Source organism: Chanodichthys erythropterus, chromosome 2 (genome assembly GCF_024489055.1).
Source record: "Chanodichthys erythropterus isolate Z2021 chromosome 2, ASM2448905v1, whole genome shotgun sequence".
Taxonomy (NCBI): domain Eukaryota; kingdom Metazoa; phylum Chordata; class Actinopteri; order Cypriniformes; family Xenocyprididae; genus Chanodichthys; species Chanodichthys erythropterus.
The window spans coordinates 5,866,811-5,883,365 of NC_090222.1; the positions used below are offsets into that span (position 1 = coordinate 5,866,811).

Consider the following 16,555-nt stretch of genomic DNA (forward strand, 5'->3'; position numbering starts at 1 on the left):
ACTGATATTTAAACTAGTATCGCAATTTAAATACTGATAATTATAGTATGACTACCAAATATACTGACATCTAAACCAGACTAATGCTGATAATTAAACTAGTGTCATTAAACTAGTCATACCTGCACTAGACCAGTACTGATACTTAACCTAGTGATAACTAAACTAGTAAGACTACCCAAATAACTGACACCCAAACTAGACAAATACTGATACTTAAACTAATATCACTACTTAAATACTGATAATTAAACTAGACAAACAATGTTAACTGTAGTATATCAAAACTACTGACACCTAAACTCCAATACTGATACTTAAACCAGTATCTTAGTACTACTCAGTAATACCCAATCTAGACAACTTCTGACACTTAAACTCTTATGACTACCCAAACTACAGACACAGAAACTAGACTAATCAGTACTTAAAGGGACAGTTCACCCAAACATGAACATTTTCCCATGATTTACTCATCCTCAAGCCATCATAGGTGTATATGACTATCTTCTTTCAGATGAATACAATCAGAGATATATTTAAAAATATCCTTGCTCCTCTAAGGTTTATAATGGTTGTGAATGGCAGCCCAAATTCTGAAGACAAAAAAATGCATCCATCCATAAAAAAAATAAAAAAAACCATATGACTCCAGGGGGTAAATAAAAGCCTTCTGAAGCTTTAGAAAGTAAAATAACAAGCTTCGAATGGGACAGCCATACGCATTCGATGTACGTCCAAAAAGTGAACGTCCATGACATAGTACACAATGACATGATGTACTGCCGTAGTATGACATGGCGCAGTGTAGAACATCATATTACGTCGTGGAGGTTCACTTTTTGGACGTATGTAGAATGCGTATGGCTGTTCTGGCGGAAGTTCGTTATTTTACTTTGTCAAGTTTTAAATAAGGATATTTGTCTTACATGAAGGCATCGATTCATTTCAGAAGGCCTTTATTAACCCCCTGGAGTCATATGGGTTAATTTTTTTTTTTTTTTTGGATGGATGGATGGATGCATTTTTTGGCCATTCACAACCATTATAAACCTTGGAGGACTAAGGATATTTTTAAATATATCTCTGATTGTGTTCATCCGAAAGAAGAAAGTCATATACACCTACGATGGCTTGAGGGTAAATCATGGGATAATTTTCATTTTTTGGTGAACTGTCCTTAAATACTGAAAATGTGTGTATTTTTATTATTTTAAAATACTTTCTTGTATTCTAGCCTAATATGCAGAGAATCTATGACATTTGACGATTGATTCTCCTGTGATTCTGTGAAAGGAAGTCATACAGGTTTGGAGCGACATGACGGGGAATAAAAGATGACAGCATTTTCATTTTTGGCTGAAATGAAGGCTTTTGTTTAATAGCAAATTTATTTTTGCTCCTTTGAAATTTCACTGGTATTGGTATTGACTAGTGAAATGTTGGTATTAAAACAACCCTGAGCAAGAAAAATCCTGTTTCATGATATAAACCCTTTGAGGAGAATAATAGAGATCCTAACATGAGTTCAGAAGTGTTATGCTCATTTAATATCATCATCAATAAACACAATAGGCACGTTTTAACAAAGTGGTGGCTCATTCCTTCCATCCATTCCTGCAGTAAAACCTCCCAGATTAGAGTTTGTGCTCCATCACACACTAGCCAGACCTGTCTACCGCTTTCCACATTACTGTAATATACAGCATGAACACATGCGTGCGCACTTACGTATAGCTGCAGCTGGGTGGTTGTGGGTCCAGGCGCTGTGAGGGTCTCTCCTCTCTCTTCACCCTGCTCGTGAGGCCCAGCTTTGGGTCGGCTATACAGGAAGGTGGTTCCTCCTGCCTGATACTCTCCCGGCGGATCGACCGCCCAGCGTCCGTTCACCACAGACTGACCTGTTCCACTGCGCAGGGCTGCGGACACACACAGCAGGACACAAGCTGTGGTCACACTTTTACACATGCACTTTTTTCACTTTTGTTTTTGGATATGATCTTAAAAGATGTTTTAAGATTCATCCGACAGTCATTATTTGTTGGTGGAGTGTGTGGAAGGCTGTTTTTAGCTGTCTCTAATTACAGCTCTCATTTCTACTTGTGATGATCTTTTTACGAGTTTCCTACCATAATCACACATTACATACAAATAGGAATTTTCCTCCATGAGAAGTTCATAGCAAAAGTGTCAAAGAAAGAGGAATGAAAAAGGCAAAGATGTAGCACAGATATCAGAAAACTAAAATTACTGAGCAAATGTGTATGGCAAAGGCCCACCCATGTCTAAATTATCTTTCGTGTCTTAAGAGTTTCTCCTCACCTTGCTTTGAGAGTAAATGTAGATCAAAAAAAGGTGCACTGATTTGCCAAGACACTGAAGATGGTAGTCAAATAAACTCATCATTCATCAAAATCTTTCATCAAATGATCAGACCTGTGCTATCTATGATACGTTGTTACTGTATGTCAACAGTTGATTTCTATTGACACCTAAACTAGACCGATACCGATACTTAAACTAGTATGACTACCCAGACCACTCCTTAAAATGCTTACCAGACAAACACTGATAACTAAAGTAGTATGACTACTAAAAACACTGACAATTAAACCAGACTAACACTGATAACTAAAGCATTATGACCACCAAAACTATTGACACTCAAACTTGACCACTATTGATACTTAAACTAGGATAATTAAACTAGATACCTAAACTAGACAAATACTGATACTTAAACTATTATGGCTACATAAACCACTGGCATCTAAACTAGGCCAATACTGATCCTTAAACTAGTATCACTAGTTAAAATACTGATAATTAAACCAGACAAACACTGATAACTGAAGCAGTATGACTGCCAAAACTAATGATTTCTAAACCAGACAAATACAGATACTTAAACTAGTATGACTACTCAAACCACTTCTTAAAATTCAGACAAACACTGATAACTATGACTACCAAAACTATTGACACATAAACTAGACAAACATTGATACATAAACTAGGATAATTAAACTAGAGATGCCTAAACTAGACCATTACTGATCCTTAAACTAGTATCACTAGTTAAAATACTGATAATTAAACCAGACTAACACTGATAATTAAAGCATTATGACTGCCAAAACTATTGAAACCTGAACTAGACCAATATTGATGCTTAAACTAGTATGGGTACTCAAAACTAATGACAACTAAACTAGACCAATATTGATTAATAAGATACTTATATCGCGACTAGGCATGTGACAGTATCAAATTTTCATGTTGCGATAATTGCTGAAGCTTTTATAACGGTATACGGTAGTATCACGATATTGAAATAAGTTGAAAAAAAATGTCATAGTATAACAGGCTTAAGAACTCTTTTTCTCATAACAAAAAGAACTCAGTCTGAACATTTAAATTCAATAATACAATACACAGAAAATATAAAGTAAAATGTTTCAAAGAGATAAAAGTGCAAAAGATTTATAAAGAACAAGTAATGAACAACAACCTCCAAACGGTTGAAGGTCAAAATTACAGGTTCAGTGCAGCTTCAAAGAGCTTTAAACAATACCAGATGAGGAATAAGGGTCTTATCTAGTGAAACGATCAGTCATTTTCAAAAAAAAAATTAAATGTATATGCTTTATATAAACAAATGATCGCCTTCCACGTTCTTCCGCCAAAACCGCACTTTCGTATTCTTCAAAAAGCTTACGCTGTATGTCCTACACCTTCCATATTCTACTTACGGAATGAACGCAGCACCAGTTCCATTTTTTCCGTAAGTTGAATAGGGAAGGCGTAGGACATACAACGTAATCACTTTCCAGAACGTTCTCGTTCACTGTTCCTTGCTGGTGGAACGATCTTCCTGCCTCCATCCGGAATGCGAATCCCTGGCAATATTCCAAAGACAGCTGAAAACCCATCTCTTTTGTGAGCACTTAACCTCATCTTAAAAAAAAAAAAATATATATTCCTATCCTTTCACTTCTTCTAATCCCTCTCTATTGTAGTTTAGGATAATCTGAGCACTGCCTATAACTTGTATTGTGAGCACTTATTGTCTATTTGCCTCGTCATGACGACTCGCTTGTTGTATTCCTCACTTGTAAGTCGCTTTGGATAAAATGTAAATGTAATGTAAATGTAAGCTTTTTGAAGAATACAGAAAGCGGAAGCACTTACAAAGGCAATCATTTAAGCATCATAAAGCATCATCAATCATAAAGCATATACATTTTCATTTTTTAAAGAAAATGACCAAACGTTTTGCTAGATAAGACCCTTATTCCTCGTCTGGTATCATTTAAAGCCCTTTGAAGCTGCACTTAAACTCTGATTTTGACTTTCAATAATTTGGAGGCCATTGAAATCCACTATAAGCAGAATAATTCTGGAATGTTTTCATTAAAATCCTTAATTTCTTTTTGACTGAAGAAAGAAAGACATGAACATCTTGGATGACATGGGGGTGAGTAAATTATCAGGAAAATTTTATTTAGAAGTGAACTAATCCTTTAAAGCAGTGTCACTAGGTAAAATACTGATAACAAAACCACTGAGAACAAAAGTAGTATTACTACCAAAACTACTAACACCTAAACAAGTCTCTGCAATGATGCTGGAGTTGAGGGTGGTTTCCGGGGCATTGCTGAGCACACGTCTGAAGCACAAACACTGGAGGACGACCCACACACCGAACTTTAATACCCAGTGTTAGAAGAAATATACACAATAATAACAGTGATAGTTAACACCTCCTGAGCTCTGAAAGAGCAACCTCTAAACAATAAAACTGGGGCAGACGGAATAACAGAGAGACTCGGGTGAGAGAAATGCAAAAGCCAAAAAAGGATGTCAGAGAGAGAGAAAAAAAGATGATTTCTCACGTAAGCCTGTAAGTGTTTTGTCTACTACAGCAGTCTGCCTCCAGGGCACAATCACAACCATACTAGAACACACACAGAAACGGACCTGGGTGTACAGCGAAACAAACACAGACATGTCCATGACTCTGACTCAGGGTCATATTCACTTAAGAAAACATGCCTGTATTACCTAACACAGCCCAGAGAGATCATCATCCGTGAATACGAGCATTCCTGAGTCATGTTCAGGCTAATATTAAGATGAACACAATATTAGCATCCCTCTCAGGACAGTGAATCATTGCTGCCCCAAAACGCACCACGTGCTGAAACAATGGGACATTATCATCTACAGAAACTCTGAATTCAGATTTACACGCTCTAGATCATCTAAAGTGATCAACTGCAGCTGTGTCTCTCTGCTAATGATCTGTTGTTCACAAGCTGAACGCTTGGCTGGAGGTCTGAGCTTTGCTTGGGTCACTCAGAGTTGAGCTTCAACCAAGGAACAATGATCAATTCACACTAATCTCACACCAAACATACCCTCACATGTTATTTAAGCAAGTACATGCATTCAGTCACACACACATGTACACGTTCATGAATGTGTTTTATGTCAGGACGAACTCCCATCAACTTTCATTGTTTTGAATTAAGATAATCAAAATTCCTTAATAAACTAATCCTACCCCTGTCAGACAACCAGTGTTTTAAGGGGCTAGTTCACACAAAAAATAAAAATTCTGTCATAATTTTGTCACCCTCATGAGGCAAACCTGTTTGATTATATATATTTTTTTCGTAGCCTGACAGTCCCCATTTGCTTTAAATTTTAATACATACATTTTAATTTCTGGGTGAACTATCCTGCTCTGCAAAGGTAAAATGCAGCAGCTTCACATGAGCTACTCAGCTACTCATGAGTTATGACTTAAATCATGACACATGCATTTATTTCAACTATACTCAGAATGGATTCTGAAATTCAAATCAGTCCAAACACTTTGAAGTCAGTTCCAGAGTTCATTTGCCTTTGTAGGGCAATATTCCAGAAAAAATGATATGAAATAAGATAAAAGTTATTTCCTTTATGAAGCCGTTTTCTTACTACTGAGGTTCACACAATGGACGTTTTTCAGGTTTTATTATTGTAGGGTCATTCGGCCACCATAAGGAAAGACACCCCCCCCCACCCCCACAGACACACGCATGTTTGTATTTCTATTATGGTGGGGACTTTTTATACATATATAATTTTATACAGAGCTAATGACATTTTCTGACCCATAAACCTGAACCCTCACACAATGCTTTATGTAGTTTTACATTTTCATTAAAGGGCACCTATTATGCTCTTTTATGCAAAGTCTTCATTTTGTTTTTGTGGTCTACTAGAATAGATTTTCATGCTTAAATGTTCAAAAAAACATCCGAAAAACATCCGAAATCGAATACTTCCCTACTATATAGTATGTGAAAAACATAGTATGACTTAATACAAGTGTGGATTTGATGGACACTTTTCTATCCCATGAGGCCACGGGAGGGGATTTATGAATAGAGGTGAAGCGACGCAACTGACGCTGGTAGGTCACATAATAATGACAACGTCCGGATTACATTCATACAACACACATTCATATTATATAGAACATACTTTTTAACAGTCGCAAAGAAAGTTCAAATGTAGTACCTTCTCAAACAGTATGCCATTTCTGTCATGATTACTAGTGGGAGTGCCCTAATCAGCCACTATAGGGCACTACAACACGGACTCTTGTTTTCACCCCTTGGACTTCATTTCCCATACTCACTCCCAGACTCATTATCCCTTCATTGCACCCAGCTGTTTTGTGTTTGTTCATTAGTGTCTGTCTATTTATACCTAGTTTGTTTCTGCTTTTGTTATGGAAGTTTCAGGTGCGGGCCTTTACTCAAAGGTTTTGGTCGTGGGCAGAGAGATTTAATCACCCCGATGCAGTCCTCAAAGACATTTTTAATCATTGTCTTTATGACCCTCTGCTACAGTGGGAGATGGAGCTGGTGGGGAGTTTAAATTTCTGGAATTTCTCTAATTTCTCTAATTACCTGTATCTGCATAAGAATGGGCAGATTCGGTTACCTCCAGCACCAGCCCCAGCCCGTGAGTCCACTCCAGAGCCCACTCCAGCCCGTGAGTCCGTTCCAGAGCCCGTTCCAGCCCGTGACCCTGCTGCAGCGCCCACAGAGGAGGTGGGTACTGAGTCATCGCCTCACCCACGTAAAAGGAGGAAGAGGAGGAAGAAGGCTTCCTCCATCCCTCAAGGCCCGGAGGCCTTCCTAGAGCCCGCTGTAGGCCCGGATGCCACCCCAGAGGTATTAGAGCCAAATGCTTTCCCTGTCATGGCCAAGAGGGCTGTCTTCGCCTTTTATGTTTTGGCTGTTCTGCGTGCCTCAAGAGTGCACTTAAGTTCTCTTGACCACGGACCAGTCTGCCAGCCAGAGCCCGCTGCCGTCCCAGAGCAGCCCGCTCTCCCTGTCAGTCCCTTCATAGCCAAGAGGGCTGTCTTCACCTTCTATGTTTTGGCGGTCTTGCGTGCCTGGAGGATGCACTCAGGCTCTTTTGACTCTGGACCTGTCTGCCAGCCCGAGCCCTCTGCTGTCCCCGAGCGGCCAGCTCTCCTTGATACGGTCATGGAGGCCGTCACCGAGCAGCCCGCTCTTCCTGATATAGCCACGGAGACCCTTTGGTCTGCCCTGCCGGCACCACCCAAGCTTTCTGCCCTGCTGCCGCCGCCCAGGCCGTCCGCCCTGCTACTGCTGCCCAGGCCATCAGACCTGCTGAAGCCCACATGGTCAGTTCCTCCAGCACCGCCCTGGTACTCAGCCCGGGCTCCAGACCTGCTGGAACCCGCCTGGTCAGTTCCTCCAGCACCGCCCTGGCACTCAACCAGGACTACGACCTCGATAGAGCCCCCATGGTCTGTTCCTCCGGCTCCCCCCTGGCCTTCAGTCGGGGACTCTGGACCTGGCCCACCATCCCTCCCCCTGATCCTCCTCCAGTCCACCTCCCTCCTGAGATTTTGTGTTTTTTTTTGTTTTTTTTTGTCTGGTGGAGCGTCTGGTAGCTGCTCCTTTGAGGGGGGGTACTGTCATGATAACTAGTGGGAGTGCCCTAATCAGCCACTAGAGGGCACTCCAACCCGGACTCTTGTTTTCACCCCTTGGACTTCATTTCCCATACTCACTCCCGGACTCATTATCCCTACATTGCACCCAGCTGTTTTGTGTTTGTTCATTAGTGTCTGTCTATTTATACCTAGTTTGTTTCTGCTTTTGTTATGGAAGTTTCATTTATGTCACTAGTTTCTCTGTCTGGTTTTCTTGTTTTGTATGGACTGCTTCTGTGGATTTTGACCCTTGCCTGTATGGATTACGTTTTTGGATTCCCCCATTAAAGCTGCATTTGGATCTTACCTTCTCGTCTTTGTGCATTACGTGACAATTTTGGACGCACCAATTATTTTTCACGTTTAATATTGTTGCAGCTCCTCTCTTCCCAGTCTGTCAGTAACGCTCTGTTTAGTTCATGTCTCTATGAAGCCCCTCCTTCTGAAAAGTGCAATGTGCTTTTGATTGGTTGGCTGGACCAATGTGTTGTTTTTTTTGTTTTTGTTTTTTTAAACCATTAAATGTCACGCCCCTTACCATAACAGTGAGTTTCATGCACTACTAACTAGCTCAACCAGATCTCGTCCCTTTATTTTGTGTATGTCTTGGGTGGGAATTATTTAAATGAGGAATATTTTGACATGTTTGTTCACTGAAGAAAACTCAAGACTACAATGGAGGCGTTTCAGGGAGTTCAGAAACAGTGACACTGATATAGAGAATAACTCCCGCTGGAATGTCTTTGTGCTTTGTAACTTTGCAGACCTTTACTCTCCTTAGAGCAGATATTTGGTCCAAACTTGACCCACACACACAGAGTTCGTACCCAGATAGTTTGGACTGGCTCGTCTCTCTGTGATGTTGATAGCTGTGGCTCCGGGAGGGATATCCAGTATTTTGTAGTAACCCAGCGGAACGCTCGTGTTCAGGAAACTTCCCGTGACCCTCTCGCAGGTGCCGTCTCCACCGCCACACACGCCACAGCGATCCCGAACCAACCCTGAGCCCAACACACCATCACAGCCCTCGCTCTGACACAGACAGATGGAGGAAAGAGGCTTTTTATCAATATGCATACATGAGGATGACAAGATGTGTGCTTAATTGCATTGAATGTGCATTTGTATTGTACTTCAAATCTTAAAAATATACCCCCGGTTTCACAGACTAGGCTTAAGGCAAGTCCCATACTAAAATGGATGTTTGAGATGTTTTAACTGAAAGTAACTTGTACGGACATATCTTAAAATATGTCAGTGCCATTGTTTTGTCTCAAGATGCAAACCAGTAATGTTATTTTTTCTAGTCTACATTTACTTAAATGTCCTAATTGAACGAAGGCCTAATCCTGGCTTAGGCTAAGCCCTGTTTGTGAAACCAGGCCATAGTTTTTAAAAACTGTAATAGCAGATAATATAATTATTTTAATGAAATAAAAGGCAACTTAAGTGTATTTAAAGAGTACTATGACTATGTTTCTTAACACACTTAAGTACACTTTTAAAAAGTGCACTTTGTAATAATGTCAAATTAAAAGTTTTACTTTGAAGTACATTTTAAATCATTGTTTTAATAATCTTTAAAGTGTTGACTAACATAAGGTACTTGATTATAGTTTTAACTGTTATTTGATATTACATTTAAAGTTACTATATTTTGAATGTACTTAATAAATACTCTTTTTAAAACTATGCTGAAGTGTAATTCTTTTTCACAGGGGTAGATCTACAGATCTCACAATTCCAAGACAAAAATGTAGCAGATTTATAGAATTGCTGAGGGTGTCCATGTCAGACCTCTTTCCGGTGATGGTGTTACTATAATTTTTGTGCATGTCGGACTGTTTTCTCACCAGACAGCGTCCTCCCACACACACATCATTGGGTGTGTTATTCGCACACGGCGTTCCATCTTGTACCCTCTCCGCCTGCCGCACATAGAAACGATACCCGACCGGCCGACAGGTCAGCTCACACTGCTGCTCCAGACCCACTGCGAGAGAAAAACAAACAAAAACCTGATTCAATTTCATTAGATTTATTACGTTGTAACAAATTTCCCGTACCTGTACTTTATTAGGTGTCTGTCTTTATATAAGATGTTTATGTTTATGACATTAATAACTCACGTCTCGCAAGCCATCCTAAACTACTTATTGAAAATAAGCTGAAAAAATGAGCCATTCAGCCACAGTATTGACATCACAACCATGAGCTTATTAACATATGAATGTTTACATATCATGTATCACATATAGTGTTATAACATTTCAGTATTTAACAGCTTTACTGGGGTCACTTCACTTGCAAACAGGTTAGCTAATTATAACAAACCTCATCTTCAAATAGAAGTATTAAAGGTTCAGTACACCCTTCCTAATTTTAAGGGTCAGAGATACAGTGGAGTGAGTTTATGGGCAATCTGAGTTAACGTCAGTGTTGTTATTGTCAACTAATACTATTAAAAAAGGTTAATCCTTTATTTGAAATAAAGCTGAAAATAAATAAAATACAAATATTAGATCAACAAACTTAGAAATGATGCCTTGTCAACTAATCATAATTAAATATGCTTAAGTTGAAGTACTAAAATTTCTAAAAGTAAAACTGAAATAAAAATTAAATTTAAACAGAAATATTAAAAATGATAATAATAAAAGCACTGAAACTTAAACTAAAATGAAAACTGAAAATATAAAAATAAAAGCTATTTCAAAATATGAATAATTACTCTTATATCGTAAATATACTATTAAAATAACGCTGGTGGACGTCAGCTGGAAAAAAACAAAACATAAATGATCATCATGGATCCTTCTGCCCTAATGACTGAAACTCTCTTGAAAACTGCTTGTTTTTTCCATTGTATCTGTCCTCTTTATGAACCTAGATGAATCCCTCGGGTGCGGATGCAAGCTGCTTCAGTCTCTCTCTTTCACAAACACAACACAGTCCTGAGCTATTAATTACAGCTAATCAATGCCATGATCAAAACCTCCATCACAAACACAGGAAACAGTCATTGTTACTGGTGTTTACTAACACAGATATAACACAAACTTGAAACTTGGCACATTAGGATTTTATCTGTTCATCTGGAAATCACAATGATACCTCTTGGCTTTCTGTGGCTGTGGGAACCCTGTGAATATCATACAGACTTCAGCTCCTTTGATTAAACCAAGTAACACACCAGCACCTTCTCATGCAGTCATACAATAACTCATAGTTAGAAACTGCAACTTCAGCATCAGCTGAAAAAAACAGGCACAAGCTTATCAGTCCATCCTTAAAGGTCATTGATCTGTTTTTTGCCCTCAGTCTCTCATTCTATTATCAGTCTCAGCTGACCACTGGTCTGTTCAATTGATGTGCACAAATAGTACTTTCATGATCTGGCAAGTTCAAATCTGATTGGCTGATGTTTGCCAGTAACACAGGGTTTTTTGTCAAGAGGCAATATAATAATAAAAAAAGAAAAATGGAAAATTACTGGTAATTTTCTGCCAGGACATTATCTATTAGTCACAATGAAATCAAAATGGACAATTCTTGTTTTTTTGTTTTTTTTTGTTTTTTTAAATATTGCAGTATTTACTATAAGTGATTTATCCATGCACATCATTATTTATTTATTTTAAATCCTTGTGCCCTTGTAATCTTTAATTAAAATAACTTGACATCTCTTATCTGATGACATGTGTTCTGGCACCAATAGCAAACCACAACCATCCAATCAGTTCCCCATGGACAAAATCAAGTCCCGCCCTACATTTATACTTGTACCAGAAGCCGTTTCACTTGGATATACATCACAATAGGGTAGAAAAGACTATTGCAACTTCTGTTTCATGCAGACTTTAAGTTTAAGAACATTTCCTTTACCTAAAACACAACACAATGCAATGTGTCATTCAACATATGGGGAAAACATCTGTGAAAAATCAATAAGGAAAATTCATTCGCATTAACTCAGTATATTGTGCCCTATTTTTAGAGTAGGTTGATTCACTGAAGACTTTATCAATGGAAGTTATGCTCAGTTTTGGTTTCGTTATCTCTTAGTCTGTTTAGTCACCTGTTTCCTGTGTTCCGTTGTTCTCCTTTCCCCCCCACTAATCAGCTGTCATGGACATTCGTTTAATGATCACACCTGTCTGTATTTAGTTCATTATCATTGTGTATTTAAGTTCCTCATTTCCTTTCATTTTTTGTCCGGTATCTTCATATGTTACATGCTGTTACATTGCCTTCATACCTTTGGATTACCCAAGTTTGTTTTACTTATTAAATACTTTTGTTTTGGAACTTTTTGCATCTTTATCATCTTCATCAGACACTTAACATTATACCCACTCCTACAAATGCATATGCAATAAGGTCAGCCATAAAAACAACTCAGTCCATGCCTTTTCAGCACTAATTTTGCACTGTTTGTCTTTAGTAAATGCTGACAGTATTTTTTTAATGCCAAAAGAGGGTTTGCGTTGGAGCAAGCTGTTAGTAAATCTGGCCCATTGTTTTTATGCCGGTCTGTTATTTGTGCCATGATCTGATTTCAGATAACCCAGCCCCTAAACAGCACATAAACACAAAACTAACTGTGGTTGGTTCTTTTACATCTCAGTCAAATTAGTTCTCTTCCTTTCTAAGTGGGCGGCTCTTGAGACACACCAAGCCGATGATCAGCCGTCGTGCAACGCCGGACCGCTTTTAAGCATTGACCGACTAAGTTTTTCTGGTGTGTTCAGCACCGTTGGCTCTAGGACGCATTTTTGGGCCGATTCAGCATGTAAAAAGTGATCAGCATGAATGATATTCAAAATGGTAAGCACCTTGCTGCTGTTTACGGTGTGTGTATCAGTGCCAGTCTCCTTTTCTGAATTTATATGAAAGAAAAAAAAACCGCGGACACAGAACGTGCGTGCTGGCTGACAGTCGGCTGTAGTTCTCTCGGTGTGTTCACGTGCAGTTTTTTGCCTCAGTGCAGGCAACAAGAGGTGACAACACATTCGGCTTTTATCAGTGCTAGTTCTTTGGTGTCAGTTTGGTTTGTCCCTATACTAAAAGGCTTTAATATGGACCAGACTTCATGCTGATATTCAAAGGTCAGGTTATGTGAAACTCTCTCTATCTGTCTATCAAAATTAGCTGACAGTGACAAAAGAGCGAGAGATTCCAAGCCCAAAAGTCTTTTCCCATTCCGTCACAGTTATCTTTGAGAGATTATGGTGGAGACAATGGGGGGGGGGAGAGAGAAAGAAAAAGAAACAGTCACTGAGACAGACAGAGAGAAAAATTTAGAAGAAATAAAAGTAAAAATAGGCTATATATATTGGACAAAAATGTCTTTTAAAGAAGGGGAAAAGCAAAAGTGTAGAAGAATTATCTTCATCACACTCTTTTTCTTGCTCTGTCTCTCTCGCTCTTTCTCTCTCTCTGTTGCACAGACATGGAGTCTGTTCAGACTAAATATACTTCCCCACTATCTCTGTCTCTAAACAAACTCAGAGAGAGAACCAGTGCACGAGACAGGAAGACAAGAGAAAGAAAGAACAGCACAGGATGAGAGAGGAATCTGTTCAGGGAAAGAGGGATATACAGAAAGACCAAAAGAAAGAAATGGAATGCCAGAAGAAGAGTGTGTGCGCGAGACACAGTGAACCTGAAAACTGGACATTTAAGCCTCACTCACACTGAAAAAATAGTAACATCTAAATTAACTAGCTTTTATTCAAGTCAAAAATATTATTTAACATCACAGAATCAACCTAAATACAAACATTCATGCCAACAAAATAACTTTTTATGAGTTAATTCAGGTAGAAATAGCTCTTTTGCAGTTTGCAACTTTTCACAAAACAAGTTTGTTCAGCTTGAAATGATCAAACAATGGTTACACTTTATTTCAAGAGTCAACTTTTGATATTCTACTAACTATAATTAACTTTGCAACAACATGTCAACTAACTCTCATTAGAGTATTAGAAGACATTTAGGTTATGGTAAGGAGTTAGAGTTACGGTTAATAGAATAAGTTGACATGTAGTTGCAAAGTCACTTATAGTCAGTAGAATGTCTTTTGGGGAGCATCAAAATAAAGTGTTGGCAGATACTAAGCAGACAGTCTACTAATACTCTATGACTGGTAGTTGACATGTAGTTGCAAAGTTACTTATAGTTAGTAGAATGTCTAAAGTGGACTATCAAATAAAGTGTTACCAAAATAATAAATGCATAATTGAAATTGAATAAAAAAATATATTGTGCAATTGTAACGGATGACAGCTAGTAAGAGCTGTGTGAATAAACCTCACTCCCCTGGCCTCAAGAGGCATGCTAGAGACTGCGTCCTTGTTAGCATGCCTGCCTCCCATGCCAGAAACGTTAGTTTGAATTCTGCTCAGAGTGGTGTGAGAATAACCGGAGGGATTACATTGGTGCCGTGACCCGGATGGGAGTGAGGTTTAGGGAGGTGACTGTAATGAAGGCCAGCTAGTAAGAGCTGTGCAGGTAAACCTCACTCCTCTGGCCTCAAGAGGTGTGCTAGTGGCTGTGGTCTTCAATGTCCTTGTTAACACACCCGCCTCCCATGCCATTTGAATTCCGCTCAGAGCGGTGTGAGTAGAACCAGAGGGGTTACATTGGTGCTGTGACCTGGATGGGAGTGAGGTTTAGCTAGGAGAGTGTGACGGAGGACAGCTAGTAGAGGCTGTGCAAGTAAACCTCACTCCATGGCCTCAGGAGGCGTGCTAGCATTTAACGCTAGAGGTTGTGGTCTTCAGTATCCTTGTTAGCGCACCCGCCTCCCACGCCGGAAATGCTAATTTGAATCCTTTTTGGAGCAGTGCGAGTAGGACCAGAGAGGTTACATTGGTGCCGTGACCCGGATGGGAGTGAGGATTAGGGAGGTGAGTGTAATGGAGGCTAGCTAGTAAGAGCTGTGTGAGTAAACCTCACTCCTCTGGCCTCAAGAGGTGCGCTAGAGGCTGTGGTTTTCAGCGTCCTTGTTAGCATGCCTGCCTCCCATCCCGGAAACGCTGGCTCGAATCCTGCTCAGAGCGGTAGAACCGGAGGGGTTACACAATATTGTGGTTGTGAATTAATTATAAGTGTAAAACTAAGAAGTAAGTGCAATGCTCATAAGTCCTAATAAACATTTAACAATTCATTTACTTTTCACTTAAATAATGTATGACAATTTGAACTGTATCATTATTGAGATACAGTATAAATCTCTATTCGATAATCTATTGTTTAGATACAAATATTTTACTGACAACTGCAAATGTTTAGACCAGGGGTCCTCAAATAGCAGACCCTGGCTTGGTTCCAACCGGACCATGACACCTTATGTCAACGGTAACACCATTTTACCATTTCTGCAGTTCAAAGTGAGCAGCGCATCAAAACAATGAACCGGTACACACCACAAACGTTCAGGGTCATTTATGGTAATGATCTTTCAGTGATATATCCTTCAATATTTTTATCTAGAGCCAGACGCGCTTCAGTCAATCCCTTTCCACGCGCTTTGCTTCTCTCTCCCGCTAAAGATGCTAAGCGCCATAAGAGCTGCAGATGACGTGGTTATTTTAAAAACAGTAGCAGAATGACGGTGAGCAGCAAATAGATACTTTTGCTGAAGAAATCACTGCAGAAAACAACAATGCTTCGTTTTCTGCTCATGATGAGGGTGTTTTGGTTATTATGCACATTTTTTTGTTTGTTTTTTAGATATAAAATATAAAAATGGTCCAGTCTTCAAGAGGAACAACCCTGAACCCCCATACAGTATCTTTTCTGTCACATGGCTTATATGAAATATCTGAATACTATTACGAAATATCTGAATACCTTTTAATAATCATATTCAATTAGGCTCAAATGTTTTTTTTTCTTTCTGTGAGAAAAATTCTCAGACACCACTGCTTTGGCTTTGAGGGCCCAATATCCTATCAGTATCTTGACAAATTTTTCTTCTTCTTTTTTTTCTTTTACTGCTGCCCAGATGGAAATTTAGAACTATTCCACAAAAGTGTTGTCCGGACCTCTGCTGGGAAGGAAATAAGGAGACCGGACCTCTTTGAACTTTAATTGAACACTCCTGGTTTAGACAGTAAGAATATGTTAACTGTGTCTGGGTATATTCATGTTAAATAAAGGTAAATGAAAATTTGTGTTGCTGCGATTGGCTAAGCAAGAGTTAGTGGTGTGTGTTATATAATGAAACCTGGCCTACCTTACAGAAAAACCAAAACAGACACATTTTCAGACATTTTGGATGTAAAAGCCGACAGAGTGGGAAGAGTTATGCAAAGACGAGCCCAGATTTACTGATCAAAGGCGGTTTGATCAAAAACACACACACACTCCTCATCCTACACAGACTTCTTGCGTGAAAACACAGCTATCAAAGGTGGTGTGCTCTTTACAGAAGGAAGACTCACAGTGTCAGTATTAAGATTTTAGACAGATGACACACTCCAGTGCTGTTCAGAATTAAATACTAGCTTACTACTTACTGAA

General features: G+C 39.2%; 1 protein-coding gene across 2 annotated transcripts in view; it reads right to left on the reverse strand.

Moving 5' to 3' along the window:
- The window catches only part of adamtsl4 (ADAMTS-like 4), an 80,296-nt gene that overhangs the window by 14,980 nt on the left and 48,761 nt on the right, over positions 1–16,555 (reverse strand). For both annotated transcript variants that reach the window (XM_067400406.1, XM_067400400.1), the window contains exons 6-8: positions 9,880–10,019; positions 8,854–9,058; positions 1,732–1,919 (exon numbers count right to left, since the gene is read on the reverse strand). In XM_067400406.1, the coding sequence (XP_067256507.1) occupies positions 1,732–1,919; positions 8,854–9,058; positions 9,880–10,019 (533 nt within the window). The remainder of the gene's footprint in view (positions 1–1,731; positions 1,920–8,853; positions 9,059–9,879; positions 10,020–16,555) is intronic.